Genomic DNA, 20,067 nt, shown 5'->3' with positions numbered 1-20,067 from the left:
TACACGTCCAATAAGAGATGCAAGACAAACCTAAATTTCCATACTCAATGAATGTAGTTAACTGCACAAGCACATGTGATCACAAAAAACTGACAATGACAATGTTCTCTCAGAATTGTTTTATTTAGCATATACCAGCTAATAATCTTTAGTTTGGGCACCATCTAATGGCAGAAAATGTTTTTTAAAAATCCTACTTTGTTTCCTGAAGCTTGCTAATTTTTTCTCAGTTTATGTTTAGAATGTCTGCTCTTTCTTGACCTAAATAAAGTGTTACGTTTTCTTTAAAAAGATTAAGCTCTCTCCATGCCTGCTTTGGAATAAACTGCCTTTTACAATGGGGAAATGTACCAATAAAATGAATATTCTATTCTATCGTTAAGTATTTAAATTTAGCCTCATATATAAGAAACACGTTTTAATTGAATCATTTTAATTATTTAATGGTTCTCAAACTCTTCTGCATTGTATATCCCTACAATAACCTGTCACAAAGAAAAGTTTCTTTCTGAAAACATGGTGCTTATTAGAATTAAGTAATTTAACGTTATCTAATTAGCTGCTAAAACCAATTCTGAATGCATAAATAGTGAAATACACACTTTAAAATCTATACGCATGTAATTTTTTCAAAAGGCCTTTGCCTAGACCTAAAGTTTGTTTTGTGATTGAATAGAGGCAAAATATTTAGGATAACATAAAAGAGATAACAACCAATATTTTAAGAAAAGGTATTTATTATTTACACCACTGAAATAGTCCCGTAAGAACGATATATACCATGTTCCTGTGAAAGGATCAGATTCCTTTCAAATACAAGAACTGTATAAAGCAATACTGTTAACACAAAACAGTGGCCACATTACACATCTGCAGGCTTAAGCATTGCAAATAATTTTTTAAAGCTTATGGCTAGATATTTCCACTGAAACAGTGTTTGCACTTAGACAAGGTATAGCTGGAACAGAACAAAACCTTTTTGTTCATGCTTTCTAGGGCTTAATCGATGATTTGTCCCATTTAAAAATGTATTGCCTTTAACTGCTTTTATGACAATGGTTTTAGGCAGAAGTGCTTCTACTTAGTCACCAAAAAGAAACTCTTGTTCCTTAATTTTACTCTTCAGTCTTGTTTTCTAATTTTCATACTATGACATATCTGTATCACGGCTGACATTTTCCAGTTTTACTCAAAGAACATGGATACACATACAGACCAAACTGAGACAGCTCAGAATTTAGATATGTAAATAGTGGAGCAAGAAGAGAAACTGTGTCTATGACAAAGGAATGAAAAAAACTCTTGGTGACTTTAACTTAAACACCAAACTAGGTTCCTTACTCAAAAGATATTTTTTGGTTTTAAAAGGAAGAGCAGTAGTTTTCAAGATGGGTTTGGTCTAAGATTTAGTCAAACACCACAAGGAGGCAAAAACACAAGACATAACTTGTTTCCAAAGTCACAAAATGACATTGTTGAATATACATTTTTGTCCACTTTTTTTTGTGTATGTGGGAAAAAAAACTCAGTACTCAATGCTGGAGAAAATATTTTTCAAGAGTAACAGTATATTCTTACCGGGGAAAAAAGGGGTTTTTTTTTGTTTGTTTTTGTTTTTTAGCATATTGCTATGAGCTTCAAAAAATATAAAATTAAATTTACAAAAAACTGGAAGACCAAGTATAAGCAGTCTGGTATTTGCTTCAGTGTCCAGCACTATTATAATGATTTCTAGCATTAAAGCAAGAAGTTCATGGATCTCAAGTATCTTCAATAACTGCCAGTATAACTTGTAACTACTGTCCTTGCTTCTTTGAGAGATACCTGCAAGAAATAAAATAAAGATGTCTAAGCCATATCATGCTAAATTCACAATGACGATCTAACTTTCCTCTCAAAGTAAAATAGTTTAATAACAAAACTTTTCAAGATGAGTAATAACTGCTAACAATTGCTAACATTTTTTGATTGTTCATGTGCCAAGCACTGTTCTAAGTACATGTATTAATTCATCTAGTCCTCACTACATCTCTATGAAGAGTTTTCTGTTAGAACTTATTCCTATTTAACAGACACAAAGAGGAATTTGCCCAAGTTCACACAGCTAGAAAGTGGCAGAGTTCAGATTCAAAACAAGGCTCTGGAGGCTGTACTCTATCACTCTCTACGGCCTGACTGCTCAACGTGAAAGTAATATATTAACTAGTATGGTTAATTTCCAAAAAAAAGAAAAAAAAAATCCTCAAACTCCATTTAAAGGTCTTATTTTTCTTGCATAAAGATAGTAAGCCAAAGATACTAAAGGACTCTGATCAAGAGTATAAAGATGCAAAGAAATTAGTTTACTAAGCAAAGAAAATTTTCTTCATATTATTTTATAGGAATCTATTGCTAAATAAAAATCTTTATGTCTCCATTTCTCACATTTATGAATTACTACACTCAGGAGCATGGGGGTGAGGAAAAAGTTCTTAATCAGAACACCTGCACAAGTTTTGATAGTGCAAAACTTGCTCCCTTTTGGCACTGTGGCATTTACAGCTATCATTTAGTTATATCATCTACAATTTGGAGATGGGGATAAAAATGCCTGCCTTTTATCTTCCTAACAGGCTTATGAGACTCTAAATAAGAAGCTTTATGTCAGAGTGCTATCAAAAGCCAAAATTGAAATTTGAAAAGCCAAAGTATTGTTATTACATGAACAGTTTTTTCTGTTGCTATTAGTGGAATCAGATCTTAAAGATCTAACTCCAAAAAATTACTTGTGGTATAGTACTTAATAATTCTGTCCACTTCTCTAGAGGTTCTTCCCTGCCTCAAAATCTTGATGTACAGGTTAAGATAAAAGAAAAAATACTTTCAGGGGAGATGTCACTAGATTAGAAAACAGTTTTAGGATTTACCAATTTTAAATAAAAATTAAGACTTATGTGTAAACCAGAATCACCAATTTTTTCATTCTTAATGTAGAAAGTAAATGAATAAGCAAATTAACACCTACCTTTCCCAATATTTGTGATTTAGGTCCAAAAAGTCATCCAATTTTGCTATTTCCTTGAGGTACTGAGTTAATTTTAAAAGTTCTTTGTCTTTATCTCGATTTAGATGCGCTTTCATAAAAGGCCTTATCTATTAGGAAACAAACATTACCCAATATTTCACACTGCAATAAGAAAACCAGTACAAATCTATATTATTCCATCATTTAAATTAAGTTAATAAGATTAAACTATCACCAAGGGTGTCAATACTAAAAATTATTTTTATATTATCTTGGTTTAATAAACTGACAGTCATGGTATACTGTTTACAGTACAAGTTAAGAGTTCTTTCACCTAATTTACCTTATGTTATCTTTCCAGTCTGAACCTGACAACACCAGCTTTCCTACAGCACTTGAATACTACGCGGATTCTCTTTGCAAAACTGCTTGGATTTTTTTCCCTTTCTATCAGTCCAATTGCTTCTTATTAATTGAATAATCTCATTCTTGTTGCTTCATTCAGAAAAAGCTAACCCAAATATAAGCTTGATCTTACAGGAGAGATAAATTTTAACATCGATGATTTTCATTTCAGTATTTACCTATGAAATTTTTATACAGCTATTACAACATTTATATAACCCATTTTCTCTTCTATTTTATCATATGCATTTATCACTAAAGTCCCCATGAAAATATTTTTATGTAAGAGTTTTCCTATAAAAAGAATATTTATATTCTAAACTTTTAAGGTTGATATATATTTTATGGTTCATTTTAAAAAGTATAAAAGTCAGGATGGTAGATGGGGTAGAGAACTGTATTAACATATCTTTATTGTGATTTGGAGAAAATGCCATCTGGTCATTAGTTACTAATTTTACATAGTAACACTGAAAAACATTGTCACCTGATGAGAACAATGAGCCCAAAGGAGTCTATACCACGTCTATCAAGAGAAGGGAAGGTTTTAAATTTATAATATACTTTCTTCTCTGTCATTGGAAAAACAAACCACCAGCTTGAAATAGACAGAAGAAAAATTTCCCATAGGTTCTATTTGCATCAGAACAGCCTGGTGCCAGGGACCTCCACAGCTGTAAGTCAGCTGGGCTCCTGCAGCTTTCAAGACACCAGTAAGAGCTCTGAGTGTGAGCAGAAGCAAGCACTTGTAGGTGATTCTACTTCCAAACAGGTAGCATGGACAGCGCTATTCAAAGATATCAAGGATCCAGCTTGTGAAAAAGTTCAGGACTGAGAATAAAAATATCTTAATGTCTTAATTACTTTAAATGGGACTCTACCTGCATTAGTACTATAACCTAGAGCTATCTTTTACATCTTCATATTGTACCGACAAGAAAAACATAGGTACTAGAAATCTTAAGATCCAAATTTCTCTCTTGCCAATTTTGTGATGTTACCAGAATTAAATGTCACTATCACGGCTACACGAGACTCCATGTGACTTCATGCTAAGGTCATCACTGGCCTAGGAACCAAATCACTTAGATTAGAATTTAAATTCTACCATTAACCAGTTACACACAATCTGGGACTCTCTGATCCTCAGATTGTTTCTATAAAGTTAAAAAACTAGATAAGATGACTAAGGTTCCTTCCAGCTCCAGCATTTTATAATTCTATGATCTCTGCTTATACTGTATGAATTTTCAAAAAACTTCTTAGTTTCAGTTTAAAACAGCTACCCAGAATATCAGAAATTCCAAGATTTGTATCCTTAATAAAATGTGATACTTTCACTTTTAGTTAACAGTGAATAAGCTCACGTTGCTCCACAGTGCTAATTAAAAATAAAGCACCTGGATGAGTTGGTTAACCAAGGAGACAGAGTTCAATTTTATATAAATTTTTCTAAATACTTAAGCTATTCTTGCCTGTGACCATAAGAATACAGTACTTCCAAAACTTAAGAAATTAAACAGTACTTAAATTCTATCATATATTCCAGATTATGTGAGCATAGCAAGTAAATTATGTCTTACCTTTAGTCCATTCTGTGGGTTCATTAGAAAATTTCTTCCTATGTCATCAAACATAATGGTGTTTTTTTTGCTGTAAAATTCTGAAAACTTTCCCCATATAACACCAAGAGGCTTTACCTTAGAATAAAAGTTTAGATTTAACTCAAATTTTATCAATAGTTAACCCTTTCTTAAAAGCAGAGATACTGCAAAATGCCCTGCAGAACTACGCCAGCACGTTCCCTTCCTCTGTAGGGCAGGAACGGCTGGCTGTGTGAACAGACCAGAACTGAGATGTCACACACTTTAAAGCACGATGTATCTCGAAATACTAACTTATAAAAGCTCTGTTCATGTCTAACCGAACTAAATCCCATTATAAGACTTTCCATAATTTCAACATAAAGATTTGGGGTCAAAGGAAGAGTAATTATTCAATTTAAAAAGTAGGAATCTAACATAATTGTTCAGATGGCTGATGAACAGTCACATGACTTACCGGGCTAATACATGTTCCCTCAGAGCCTGAGAGTCACATGGGGTCTGTTTTCAAAACCAGAAAACCTTAGTGACAAACAATGTACCTTGGCTCCTTTAATACACAATTTAAATATTTTGTAGAGGAAAAACTGATTTTGTCTTTAATTCAGTAGCATAGATGCGTCATTTCTAAGGCATTTGATTGCTTAACTTCAAAAGCACCATAATCTGTAAATTTTTATTTCTGAATTCTTAAAATGATTCTTCAAAAACATAATTCCTTTTGCATTTATATCTGTTGGTACTTGTATAAAGTCTGTAAGAACACATAAGAAATAACAGTGATTTCTTGTAGGAAGTAGTGGTGGGCCCAAGTGGGAGAAAGACTCAATTTTTTAAAAAAAATTATTAATTTCTAGCAGAGAAAGTACTTTTTGCTGAAGGTAGGAAGGGGCCTCATTTATGATATGAGATTATATGGTAATAACTGTATGAAATTAAATGGTAGTAAGAAAATAATGATAAGGGTTGTCATTTAAAAATGTTTTTTCTTCTTCTATAATTTATTTTAAATTGAAGAAAGCCTATTTTCTTCTTAGTGTCCTAGCTGTGGCAAAGACTGTTACTGAAATATTTTAATTTTACCAGAATTTTATTGCTCTAAATTTGTTTACACTACTTGTTTACTACTGGGGGGGAAAAAAAACCCAAATACTTGAAAATAAATATACAGGAGCTGACACAATAAGCCAGATTCTTGGTTTTCTTAGCTAACAAAAAGTCTCAAGAAATATGGCAAGAGCTTTATGTCACCTAGGGTTAGAAATCCTACATCCTCTTAAATGCTGCTGTCATTTTGTAATTAGGTTAAACGCCACTTGTTCCCCAAACATGGACTACTTTGTTCTCAATGAGAAGTAATATTGCTGACTATAGGAAAAAAACTGAAAACACAAAGGAAAATTTTAATTTACTTATAATCCAATCAGTACCAAAGATAACTCTATATTATGATAAAATTTTTTTACCTTCAGTCTTTTATAAACAGCAGCCTCAGAGAGTTAACAGATTTTTTGTTAAGCTAAGGGGAACCCTGAACCAGGCAAAGGTTAAGAACTATTTTCTGACAGTTTGCAAATCCTGCTCTCTAAAATACTTTAATGATGTATCATAAAAAAATTTTAAAGTACTAAATATTCTACCACATCATATGATTTAGCTGCATCTCATTATATGGATGAATAAAAATTTACATATCTAATTCCCTGTTCAGTTAGTGAGGATTTTTCTTCTTATAACTTTTCATTATTATAAACACTATGTTTAACATTTCCCAAACTTTTCTTTACTGTTTAGATTTTGTGAATGTACTTTAGTAGGTAATAAATTATATAATCCCCCAGATAAATGTAGGATTTCCTTTACTAAACAAATTCCTATGTACTTAAAACAGTTCTATTTATGATTCTGACAATTATAATACTGTCCCCTCTAAACTTTCCTAACATGGTAAGTTCTAATTCCTATTAGTTTGTGTGTTTCCAAAAGGCATGGATCATGTCTCCTCATCTCTTTATTCCAACAGTGCCTTTCACAGGGCCTTCAGAAACTAGGAGTTCAGGAATAGTAATTCAATAACAACTACTTGTCAATTACTTTGATGAATAAACAAAGTAAAGGACCCTAATCTTTTTAGTCCAACACTTTTCTCTGATGGTTATTGCTCTTCTCTAGGGCTTCACATATTATCACCCAATGTACATTCATGATGATGTATGTTTTTATTTAATAGTTTCCTACAGAGCAAGACAAGTATATTTTGGGTTGTTTCTAGCATCTTCCTTAATAACATTCAATATTTTTTCTCATCTACTCTATCTTTAGCAACACTGTGCTGCTATTACCATAGGAGAATTATCCAGAATTATAAATGACCTTTCCTGCATCAAGATCCTTAATTTTATCAAAATTCAAATTTAAATAAATAAATAAATAAATAAATAAAATGAAATTCAAATGCATTAACCTTAAAACAACTTTCTATGGCAAAATTCAACTGATACTTTATTATCCACGCAGATGTATTTCTAAACTCTTTCTGTAGTTTATTCTATAATATAATACAAAAGTACATTAGAAAATAAGTCTTTAAAATGACTTCTTACATCTATTAATCCTCTCCTTGGTGTATGCACTGTTATCATAGCAGCACTGTCCAACATGAAGGTAATTTTATAATTTGCATTTGTGCTCACTCCCAGCTCCTATAAATACAAATATTCATCTGATTAAAACATAATAATGTGGAAAATTCTGGGCTTTCTGAATGCCCCAGCTACGATTTCCCATAATGCCAACTTTCTTCCCCTCTGGCTACTACCTCTTGCTTAACGACTGGCAAGTACTTTAGTTTCACTTAGTTAAGTCAATAAATGGCATTCCAAAGAAAATAAACTAGAAACAGATTACTTCTCAATTAACTATTTTAGAAGAGCAACACTCCTTTAAGTATCATACACCGAAACAAAAGAAGGAAAGGAAAGCATTACTGTACAATGGGGAAGAGGAGGGGGAGCTTTGCTGTATTTTTTCTTGAAAAAAAGACTTGGTATTCGATAGAATCCACCATTAAACAGACTTTAAACACACCTCTAACTCCTGATACTGCTATTTATTTATCCACTATATGCCCTCCAGTGAGAATGAAATGAATTCAAATAGGAACTTGTAAAAAGACAAATGCAGTTTCAAAACTCTCATTTTTAAATGGATTGTTTTCTAACACTTACTTTCATTTTAGCTTCAATCCACTTCATATTTGTTGCAGCTAAAACATGAGGAATGATAATATGAACATATGAACAAGACATGAAAAGCTTGAATTTCATTTAAAAAATCTTCTGTATAAATAAAATAGTTAAGTTTTCTAAGCAAGACTAAAAGTTCAAATGCATCACAACTAATAATCCCTAACATATTTATTTTAATTTTCTTTTAAGTATTTACAAAAATAAACTTATTTTAGTGTGTCTTCAAGATAATAAAATTTAAACATCTTTTACCTAAAAGATATAGGTAACCAAGGCTCAAAAGAACTTTGAACCTAGGAAATTTGTAAATCGAGACCTTAAGTCCCTTTGTAAAACAGCCCTTAATTTAAGTTTAGAACTGATTATTCTCTATCAGTTCTAAACTTAAATTTAGGGGATCTGGATCCCCATTTCTTCTTTCCAAGTAATGCACAGGTAGTATGTCAACATAAACAGATTAATGTTATGTGTCAAAAGTTAATGTTAAAGACTACCTTGGTCCAGTGAGTTCTGCCAGGCTCAGCACACTCAGTACTGAATCTATAGCAGCTTTTAACAGGGAGTCAGACACAATTAAATTCATAAACTAAGTTATGTATCTGCTTATGTCACACACCAACTAGTTTTGAGCTCACTGATATTAAAATCCAATCCTCAGGTTTATGTGCCTTCCTGGTCTCAAGTTACCGGACTAAACCAAATAGGTATTACCAAGCAAAATGTTTTCAAAATGGGAGAAAAGAGTTCAATTATTTTAAGAGTGTGTGTGTTTTAAGGGTAACAGAGGTACCTGTGTTCTCAAAATAAAAATATTTAGAGTACACTCGCACGCACGCACACATACTAAAAAGAATCACTTTCCATGCAAAATTGGCTAGCTGAACTAAAATTTTAGAGACCGATGTATCTACAATGACAACAATCATGAGAGGGGAAAACAATTTTTAAATTCAGTATATATTTTGGGTCTATGATTTTCAGATGAAAAACAAAAAGATTCACAATAAAAAGGGTTTCTAATTAATAGGTAACCATTATATTACCAAACATGGATTAGGTACTATACCAATATTTTTATTCTTACAACTACCCTGTAATATAGGTTTATTTATCTTCATTTCTCAGATGAGGAAGCTAAGGTTCAGAGAGATTAACTGACCTTTCCAGTGTCACATGGCGAAGACAGAGCCAGAATTAAAACCCTAGTCTACTTAGCTCCAAAATGAGGTGCCATTTTAAACATATTACCATGAAATATCATTGTTTACAAAAATAACTTATTTTAAACATGATTGTAAAAAGTTCCCTAACTTTCTAAGTCTAATAACATTTAGAGGGTAAACTTTGTTCTCAAATGTCATCTCAGACGTCAGAGTTACTCAACAAAACTTTGTTTCACAGGAAGCTTTCTTTTCTGTGACTTATAAACTAGAAAATTATGTATTTAATCTTAATGGCTGTGAACTCATATTAACACTGAACAATGGAGAGACTCTGATTGTAAGGAAAAGTACAAAAGAAACTTACGAACTGTAATACATCTATGTGGCCTCTCATCAAAAACCCATTACAGGGGATGGGGTTGGACGGAAGTAGATGAGGTAAAAGGGGTCAAATATGTGGTGACAGAAAGAAATCTAACTATTGACAGTGAACATATACATGCCTTACTGTTAAATGGTACACCTGAAACTTACTGGATTCCATTAACCAATGTCACCATAATAGAAAAAAAAAAAGAGTACAATTAAATATAGCATCTTGGATTAGATTAATTTAATTCACAATTAGGATAGCCCTTCTCTGCTTATGATATTGCTAGAAGCAACTTTAAATATTTGTGGGGAGGTGAGATATAAATCAATACACTGCTTCCCCCTTTTTGAAAAAGTCTTGCCAAAAAAAAAAAAAATTGTCAGTTGAACTAATCAGTGTGTTCAATAACGTAAATTTACTTTTTGAGAACTCCTTATCTTCATCTTATCACATATCTGTAAGTTCCTGGAATGGTCCATAGGCCACAATTTGAGTAATACTGCTTTAGTCCATTTACTAATTTTCCTTAAGTAAATTCATATTGCTTTTATTTCTGAAGAACATCACCGTGAATTTTAAAAATACCTATCTTTCGTCAAGTGTTTTAAAACTAGAACTAAGGAGAAAGCAAAAATATCCTGAAGCATCAAAGATTCTACAGTTAAGATCAGATATAAAAGTTCCTAATAAAAGTGAGGTCTTACAAAATAAGGCCATTTTTATTTTGACTCTATAATCTACTCTCTTTTTATATTTAACTATTTCAGTGTTATTTAGCAAATATATATATGTTTATATTATGATGCGAGAAAGTCAAACATGCTTAATCAGAAATTTGCTAACTCAAAAGAAAAATATCTCATATTTAAACAAAGATCATTTAAGTCACACTTTATAAAGCAGAATAAGAAACCACCTTATTTCCATGGAAATCTAAACAAAAAAAAAATGTATAGCTTACACCAAATAACAATGTCATAATCCTCATATGCAGATGTTAGGAATTCATGAAGATATGGCCGCATTAATTCTACGCCAGTCTCTGCACAAGACCTATGGTCTAAAAGAAAATCGGCCATAGATAATTATTAGTTTATTATAGTAGACAGTACCTGATATCAATTAACTTAGGAAACGTAATACAAATACTCAAATGCAAGCTACTTCAGACTGAATTACACTGGCTGACAAAGAGAGGTCTTCAAAGCACACAATTTAATATACTTGTGATCTAATTTTAATTGATAATTTTATTCAATCTGTGAAGAGCAACAGCCAGAATTGAGGCTTATATAGTAAAGTGTTATTTTTTTTCTCATCTAGTCTCTAAAGTGTAGATGCTACTTTATGATATGAAAAACAAACTAGGCCCACTTATACCCACTTTTAGCCATTCATCTTCCAGATACAATCGCATTTCACCAAAATGACAGGCCCAATTAACTTATAATCAAATTTTAAAATAAGTATGTAAAAACTTATGACATGTACTTAAAGTTTAGGATTAGAGGTAAATAAATAAATAGGTAAATAAATAAATATCAGAAGTTAACTAATCATTGCTTCATAATATTAGAGGATGAAATGAACATATTTCTTGTTGACATGAGACATTTTAAATTCACGAATCTGCAGGAAACATAATTAAACAGAAAACCGGGGACAAAATATCAAAAAATATTTTTAAATAATCCTTATAAGAATTTAAATGTTACTCAACAGAGAATGACTTGGTTAAACTATGATGCACCCATAAACTAGAATTCTGTGTAACCGAAAAAATATATACATATATATTTAATGCACAATGAGTAATATTTAATGACTGAGATGTTTAATATACTATTAAGTAAAAAGGATATACATACAAACACACCCTGGGAGATGCAGACGAAAAGGTAACAGTGGTCATCTTTGGGTCTCAGAATTACAGATGACTTCTTTTAGTCTTATCTGCATTTTCTACAATGAATGACTTATTTTTACAATAACAAGAAAAGCTTTCAAGTATTTCATATTGCAAGGAAAAAACAAAAGAAAAAAGTTGTGGATAACAGAATATGAATCGCAATTGTAGCTGACTTACCAAATAATGTATAATCCACATCAAGTACTAAAAGCTTTTTCCCTTCCCTGGGAGGATTCAAAATTTCCACTTTGTACTCTTTTACTCTGCGAGAAATTTTTAGTAGGTTTTCTTCCCTGATGGAAAAATAAAATCAGATGAAATACTCACTTTTTCTCACATTACAAGTAATTTTCTTTGATAGTGAAAAGCACTTACCTATTTTCTACTTCAACTACTTCATCTTCAATATCAAAGTCATTGACAACATCATCATTGTCAGGAGGTGGACCTAAGACATCCTCCTATTAAGATAAAAAAGTTTTGTTTTACCATATTATCTTAACATAACGAATACATGCATAGTATAATAAGCAAATGAGAGATGAGTTCAAGAGTCTTTCAAGTATACACTGTGGAAAAATTTCCACATTTTATAATTTGTTATATATGTTCACTGGGCAGATTTACCATGTTAAATTTGACCATCTGCACTAATACTATACTTACAGCTCACTATATACTAATAAGTTCTCCAGTATTTGTTTTTTGAATTAATCCCACATTCGCTATGCAACTTTTATTTTTCATTGACTGCTAAACTGACAATTTTACCACAATTAAAACTACCATACAGAAGGGTAATATAAATCATAATATCTTCAAAAGAATAAATGGTAACAAAAGTAAACATTTACCAAGCTCTCCTCACGAGTTCCCATCATCATGATTTTAGTATTTGGTTTCAGTTTGAGAGCTCCAAGCTTAACATCATTTTCTGCAGGTTTGCCTACAATACAAGCAAATGACTGTTTTCTCACTAAAGTTCAGGTGCTAGTTTCACTATCCCATTATACAAAACCCTAATATTAAAAGATTTGGTACAGTTTCCATAGCAGTTTTTTTTCCTCCTTAAATGAACAAACTGTTACTGCTGAATTAGCAACTTCTAACACAGTAAGAAGTACCAATACAAGGTTTGATTTTTTCCCCAACTCCACTTTAAGGAACACCGTTATGCAACTAACTAACCAAAATAAACTCATGTTTTGATTTGCCTTGTTGTTCAAGATAAAGATAACTTGTTTTCCAGAAAGTCTTGAATATCGTGTGCCTAAGATAAGTGTAGATTTCATGTTACTCAAAACTCGCCCTTCACTGGTACTATGACGAACAAAGAGACTACAAAAGTTCCTTTTAGAGTGGATATGAACACTGCCTGTAATTGCTAATCTTCATTTTAAATCATCATTACTTTCAAAATAGAAAAGATTTGGGGAAAGTACAAAGCCCAAGCTATAATGAAAAGGCTGTGCTAAAAGGTAGATGTCAAAACTTATATTATTTTACCTGGTACTTCTGCACCAAACGTTTAACAAGCATACACCAACTATTGGAGGATGCAAAAGTAATCTTAATTGTGGTAGTATGTTCAAGTAACCTTTACATTCTTACTTATATCATACAACAATTTTAGAAATATTCTTATCAAAGAAATCTCCAAGAGGAAAAACTTATTAAGGAGAATAAATAGCTAATATAAAAATTTGTATCAATGCAAAAAATTTGAAGTGAGGAGAAAATTACCTTTAACTTTAAGTCCAAGCAACTTTTGGCGTTCTGGTAGCACTCCTGTGAGCGTCTTGAGAAACTGTTTGAGATCTAGCACAGTATCATCTTCTGAAAGTGTGGTCACTGAATATTCCTGTCCACCCCATTTTACAATGATAGGGAGAGCCATCCTTGAAACATAGGTTGAAGCAGCTTTTGTTCAGGAAAAAATACCTAGAAGAAAGGCATGTACAAATAATTAAGTTAAAATAAACATATAAAAGATGTATCTAAACCTATACATTTAAGTTTTATAAGCTGTGCAGTTTGAGTTCTGTTTTACAACATGATGACAGAGAAACAGAATGTCAAAAGTTATTAGGACTCAAGGTTAAAATTCCCCCATCCTCCCAATTTGGCTTAGAGTTACTACTTTTTAATACTCTATTAATAGATTCTCTCTGTTCAACCGGAAAGCTGCATTAATGAGCTACCTATCTTTCCCTCTATATTTGATCAGGTTTATGCTACAGGCAACTTTCTCCTTGATGGACCATTGTTTATTTAACATTTCAGAGGTAGTCTGGTGAGTCGTTAAGAAATCAAACTCTAGATGCAGATTATTCAGGTTTAGATCCCAGCTCTCCTACTTGTTAACTATTTGACTTTGGGAAGTTATTTGACTCAGTGCCTAGTTTTCCTCATATGCAAAATAGGGATGACAATACTACTTACATTTATGGGTTCATATAAAAATTAAATTAGTTAATATTTATAACTCATGTAGTACATGGCACAGAGTAAACATTGTAAGTAAGTATAGGTTAAATAAAATTTTAAAAAACTGGAACTGAAGTGTTACAGGCACTGTGCTAAACAGTAAATGGCCATTATTTGTTTCATATTTAATAAATTGGACAGCTTTTACACAGACAATCTCATTTAACAAGGTTGTTTGATGAGAACTGTCATTTTACAATTAAAGAAACAGGAGTTCAGAGAGTCTATGTAATCTCTGTTCATGGGCACATAGCTGGTAAAAGAACAGATCTGACTAAATCTGTTTTTTTCTCTACACAACTTTCTCTCTTGAATTGGACCTACAGGAGTTAAAGCATCAAAGATCAATAAATACAAAACCCAAAGGCACAGATATAAGCGCACAAAGATGATATAGCAGCTGCTATTCTCATTGACAACATTATGTAGGTCTCTTTGCCCACAAAGCTTTCTACCAGTTTTCTTAAGTTTATTCCCCCCATAGGTCAGAGAACTAGATTTTGTAATCTCAAAGTACTGGTATTTCCAAATGCTGTCACTTTACTGAAACCTTTAATTGCACTCTTCATGTATTACAACCAACTGCAAGCAGCCAAATTCTGAATCCTAATAGGAAAAAGTAATTTAGAAACTTAAGGTGTCTTCAGTGTGTGGGTTAGGAGAGAGCACTATAAATTCACTTATATTTACTTTCATGTTTACAACCTGCTCTACTAAAAATTTAAATAAAGTGTGTTACTTTAGGTCAATGTGTTCCATTTTAGAGAGAACTTGCTCTAACAAATGTTATGATCCTCAATAAAAAGCCAAAAGGATCTGTCGAGTCAAAATCAAATATAGTCTTAATACTATTATACAGATTAGAAAACTCAAAAAGTAGTAAAGCAACTTGCCTAAGATCACACAACTAAAAAGTAGTAAAGGTGGAAATTTTAAATAGCACCAGGAGCCAACATATCGGGAATCGTGGGGAGGGAATTAATTTATCAACAAACCTAGTAAAAGGCATGTGAAGCACTACTCTCAATTCCTACTGAGGACGGCACTGTAGCAGCAACCGAGAGGTAGTGCAGAGGAGAGAGCTGTGGAAGTGTTTGGTATGGAATAGCCTAGAAAGAATGGAGACCCCAATATCCAAGAGGGCCAGGGTATCTTCAATAGGAAGAGGGAGAGATGCTAACGCCAGAAAAGGGAGGACTTAAGTTTGGGGATGCAAAGCCTACTGGGGCGCGGGAAATCCTTGACCTAGGCGAGAAGGCCTGATGGGAGGGTGGCGATCCCTGCAACCAGCGGGCCAAGGCCGGAGGCCTGGGCAGCAGAATAGGATAGACGCGACCCGGGGCGCCCACAAGCAGCTCCCGGCCTGCTGCGGCCGGCGGCAGTAGAAGTCCCAAGGACAGCAAAGTTGCGGTTCCCCGGTCTACCAACATCTCCGCTGACAACACAGCGGGGTGACCCGAGTCCCCTCACCTGCAGCGTGGCGGAACCGGCAGCAGCGGACGCAGGAACCGACCGCAGCAGAGCGGAAGGCGACCGGAAGTGAAAGGCAGGGACCGGAACCGGCTGAAGAACCGGAAGTTAGGCTTTGAAACGGAAACGCGTTGCAGGCTAGACAGTTCTTCCCCTTGTTTCTCTTGGGGGCTGTAATCCTAGATAGCCGCTGGCAGGGCGTCTTACGGTGACGAGGGAGCCAGGCCTTTCTGAGACTGTGACCACTATGCAGATGCCCGCAACCTCTGGACGGCTGCCGGGCCTCATCTGGTCTGCGCATGCGCTTGCTAGTGGGCTCGGAGTTGGGAGGGTGCTCGGTGGGTAGGACGTCTCCGGTTTTGTTTCGCTGAAGCCGAGGTGGGTAGGGGATGGTGCAGTGGCTTCCCAAGGTGTGCTGAGGTCTTTGTGGAACTCGGGACTCGGACTCGTTGGCTTTGTTCATGCTCCGAATGAGGCCTGAAAGGTGACCTTTGAGGACTAAAGACTTGAGACCCTTCCCTTGCACCAGGGTCCCCTAACAGTAGTAATTTCGGGAGCTCAGAATTCTACCCATTTTACCCAGTCCAAGGGGAAACAAGACTGTCAGGAAAAGGGAAGGAGCAAGCCTAAATTACTCAGGGAACCAAGGAAGCAAACCTCAATGTAAGAGCTACTCCGGAGATTATGGTATTGTATCGAATTGTATCTTCACCCGCCCATCTCCACTTCTGTTTTATCTTCCCTCTGCGGGAAGAGCCAATTACAAACCCTGACGAAAGAATACCGGACTTTGAGGAAAATTCAAAGCGATCCCTTCTGGTTCATACAGCGACCTCCCAACGTGCATCACTTGCTGTTAGCCAGAAAAGAAAGGGGAAAAAAATCGCAATATTGTTGTATGTGGTCCCAAACAAAACCTAGATTTTAAAAAGAAAGGAAAAACACGAAAATAATATTGGCCCCCAAATAGTCAGCAGTCTTTGAGTTACCTGTATTTTACCTTACACTTGACAGCAAAGTAACATTCATTTCCCTTTGGCTGTGATGGAAGAAAGAGCAAAGAGCCAAGTTTTGTTTCTTAACAGTGTTTTAGTTAAGACACGCTATTTTATGTTCTCTCCTTGCCTCTGTCTTGTTAATTTTAAAAAACAGCTTTTTTTTTTGTCTTTCCTTCAAAAACAAACAAAAAGGACGAGAAAATTCCCCCATTTAAAGAATTTGTACAAAAATTATGCATTAGCAATCTAGCCAAAGAAAGAGTTAAAAGACAAGGGACTGGATTCTGGAATGAATTATGTTTTCTTTCAACCCAGTCTCTTCCTTGCCTTGTTCACGTGCTAACCAGCTGCTTGGCCACTATATATTTTTTTGCTGTTATGACTAGAAAAGCTTGTTTTTGTTAATCATCAAGGTCAACTAAAACCTTTAAGCTTCACTAATTCTAAGAAAAAGTATTTGTATAGAGGTTCTTCTAATAGTGGAATATCTATTGTACAAAGGATCCGATAAATTTGGAATTACTCGAGTGTAGATTGTTTAACAATTGCCAAATGTTTAAGAGTAGTATTTCTCAGAGAATAATGGTAGTAGAGTATTTTGGACAAATGGTCCATTTAACAGATAGTTTTAAGTTATCTTTAGTCCAGATCTCAGTTCTTCCAAGTCAGTTTCTATTTAGCTAAACATTCATGAAATCAAAAATGGACTGAAAGATATTATTAGAGTAAAGGAACTGGAAGCTCAGTAACTGGGAATGAATACAAATTGGACCTAAGAAAGGGCTCAGCAACTCACAACTACCAATAAGAAGAGAAATTAAACTTCTGCCTCCTGTTGCTCACTAAAGCCTATCTTCTAATGCATGGAGGATGATATCCTTGTGCTTCATTCATACTTCTCTGCAGCAACTAAAGATGCCTGGGAATTCCTCCATAGGGTGTCTACAGATTATAAGGTCTAAGACTAAAAGAAATATAGAACCAGTTTCACAAAAGCAGATGATTAACAGCTATCGCTGTGACCGTGTTTGGATTGGAAAACAAAAGGACGTTCCTCTACCCTGGCCAGAAATCCATCACCACCCTGCTTTTATTTCCATCTTCCCCTGACGTGTTTTCTTCCTTTCCTTTTCTCTCTTAGGCCATTTTCTTTCCTTCCAGTTGAAAAACAATTCTTTCCTTTTTTTAAATTTGGTTCACCGTATCACTTTGTTTCTCTGTTCTAATACGAAGGATCTTGCCTTCTTCCTGATTGTGATCAGTGAGCTAAAAATGGTTAGACAGCAGTGACAGACTATAGGCCCTTAATTCAGCCTGGCAAGTTTACTACCTCTTTTTCTATTGAACTTCCTTTCCCAAATGACTATTTTGAAACCTCATTCTCTTCAAACTTCAGATCTTTCGATTTACATCCTTGCTCTTAGCAGATGATGTTGTCTTATACTTTGCAAAGAAAACAGAAAATCTCAAAGAGGAGTTGCCTCAACTTCAGACATGTAAATCTACAAACTTAAGTTACATCTGCGCTTGTTCTCGCTTCTTTTTCTTCTGTTTCAATGTGGCAGTTTCTACCTGAAACAACCAACCCTTACATTTGTGTTCTGGCTCTTCCTTCTCAGAAAGCTTTCTATAAATCCAATATCCCTCTCTCTTTCTCTTCTGTCTTTAACCTTTCTCTTTACTGGCTCATTTTCATCAATGAGAAACGTGATATGGTATCTTACCATCTTTTTACAGGTGTTTCAAAGTATTGTTTTCATTTGTCTAAACTTGGCATAATCTGTAATTGTGTATTTCTTTCAGAAAATTTGTTTGGTGGCAGTCACTATACTATAAGATTTGTGAGGAAACAGACCATGTCTAATTTATTCACCATTGTCATCTCAGAGCCTAGCATGATGTTGGCTGAAGCCACAGCTCTGTATTTGCTAATAGATGAATAATGGATGAATAGAAGAAATGAGAGCATGTTATACGTATAATAAATACATATCAGTGAATGATTATAATTTGTATGACTGGATACACAGGAAAATTCTGAAATACCGAAATGTTAACAGCACCATAGGATACCCTCAGTAAGTATTTGTTAAATAAGTGAATAAATGAAGTTATATTTTGATGGCATCATCAAACAGGTAATTTTCATTTTGTGTATATTTTTCTATATTTGAATTTTTTACAATAATTTTGTCTTTTTTAAAAAGATATTCATGAAAGCATTCTTTTGTTAAAAAATTCAAATAATATAGGTATTTCTTTTCCACTGTTAATTTTATGCCTATTTTTGCAAAATGTTTCTACGCTTTAGATATACACACGCATATATATATATAGTTTATATGTGATATTTTAAACTAAAGATTTACAGGAGGTCACAAAAAGATCATATGTACCTTTCACCCAGTTTTGTCTTATGATTACATCTTACGTAGCTATAGTATAATATCAAAACCAGGACACTGACATCGGTGCAATGTGTGTGCATATGGTTTTATATCATTTTGTCACATGTAGATTTATATAACCACGACTACGATCAAGATACAGAACTCTTCTACCATCACAAAGCTACCCCTTGTGCTACCCCTTTATAATCATGCCCATCCCCGTTCCTCTCACCATTCCCAGCCTAGATCACTAATCTGTTTTCCATCTCTATGATTTTGTCATTTTCAGAATATTACATCAATGGAATCATATAGTATTGGCCTTTTTCACTCAGCATAAGGCACTTGAAATCTAAGTTATTTTGTGTATTAACAGTCTATTCCTTTTTATGACTGAGTAGGATTCCCTGGTATGGATTTACCCAAATTTGTCTAACCATTCACCTATTCCACATTTTGGTTGTTTTCAGTTTTGGGCTTCAACAAATAAGTAGACTGTTTGTATGTAACATAATGATTGATTAGTTTGCCACTTTATTGTTTTCTGCTTTTTCCTTTCGTTTTTGGTTTTCCTATTTTTCCTGTCTTTCTGTTGGTTACTTGAACATGATTTTATAATTCTATTTTGATTTGTCGTTAGTGTTTTTTAATATATTTCTTTGTATAAATTTTTTAGTGGTTGCTCTAGGTATTACCTTATAGATACATAATATATCACAGTCTACTGGTGATGGCATTTTGCTAGTTCAAGTGAAGCATAAAAACCTCACCTCCATTTAAATTCCTTTACTCTCCCCGATTTATTATTGTCTTAATTTTTTCCTATACGTACATTAAGAACCATATCAAACAATGTTAAAATTTTTGCTTCAGTCATCAAATATAATTTAGAAAATTTGAGTCTACAGCCATGCCACCCTGAACAAGCCCGACGTCTGATCTCGGAAGCTAAGCAGGGTTGGGCCTGGTTAGTACATGGTTGGGAGACCACCTAGGAAGACCAGGTACTGTAGGCG

The 20,067-nt window shown here is 34.0% G+C and overlaps 1 protein-coding gene and 1 pseudogene across 2 annotated transcripts; one reads left to right on the top strand and one right to left on the bottom strand.

The window, feature by feature from the left end:
* Nucleotides 1-717: 717 nt before the first annotated feature.
* UBLCP1 (ubiquitin like domain containing CTD phosphatase 1) lies at nt 718-15,801 on the bottom strand. 2 transcript variants are annotated; one of them, XM_039876885.1, is made up of 11 exons: nt 15,664-15,801; nt 13,450-13,647; nt 12,561-12,652; nt 12,082-12,167; nt 11,884-11,999; nt 10,759-10,857; nt 8,241-8,278; nt 7,617-7,715; nt 4,993-5,109; nt 3,005-3,132; nt 718-1,824 (listed from the first exon to the last, which is right to left on the bottom strand). In XM_039876885.1, the coding sequence occupies exons 2-11, from the start codon at nt 13,601-13,603 to the stop codon at nt 1,797-1,799; spliced, it is 957 nt and encodes a 318-aa protein (XP_039732819.1). In that variant the 5' UTR covers nt 13,604-13,647; nt 15,664-15,801; the 3' UTR covers nt 718-1,796. The 2 variants fall into 2 exon arrangements, with proteins under 2 accessions (XP_039732819.1, XP_039732828.1); XM_039876894.1 differs by lacking the exon at nt 7,617-7,715.
* A 4,150-nt stretch (nt 15,802-19,951) lies between these two features.
* LOC120616846 (uncharacterized) lies at nt 19,952-20,067 on the top strand (annotated as a pseudogene).

This window comes from Pteropus medius, unplaced genomic scaffold (assembly GCF_902729225.1).
Source record: "Pteropus medius unplaced genomic scaffold, Ma_sr-lr_union100, whole genome shotgun sequence".
NCBI classification, from domain to species: Eukaryota; Metazoa; Chordata; class Mammalia; order Chiroptera; family Pteropodidae; genus Pteropus; species Pteropus medius.
This window is presented reverse-complemented; position numbering and strand designations above follow the sequence as displayed.

Coding starts and splice junctions, on each gene's coding strand:
- UBLCP1 (XM_039876885.1), bottom strand. CDS start 13,603: ATGGCTCTCCCTATCATTGTAAAATGGGGTGGACAGGAATATTCAGTG. Junction 10,858..11,883: donor TGTGGATTATACATTATTTG/GTAAGTCAGCTA, acceptor ATTTTCTTTTAG/ACCATAGGTCTTGTGCAGAG. Junction 1,825..3,004: donor AATCACAAATATTGGGAAAG/GTAGGTGTTAAT, acceptor TATTTCTTGCAG/GTATCTCTCAAAGAAGCAAG.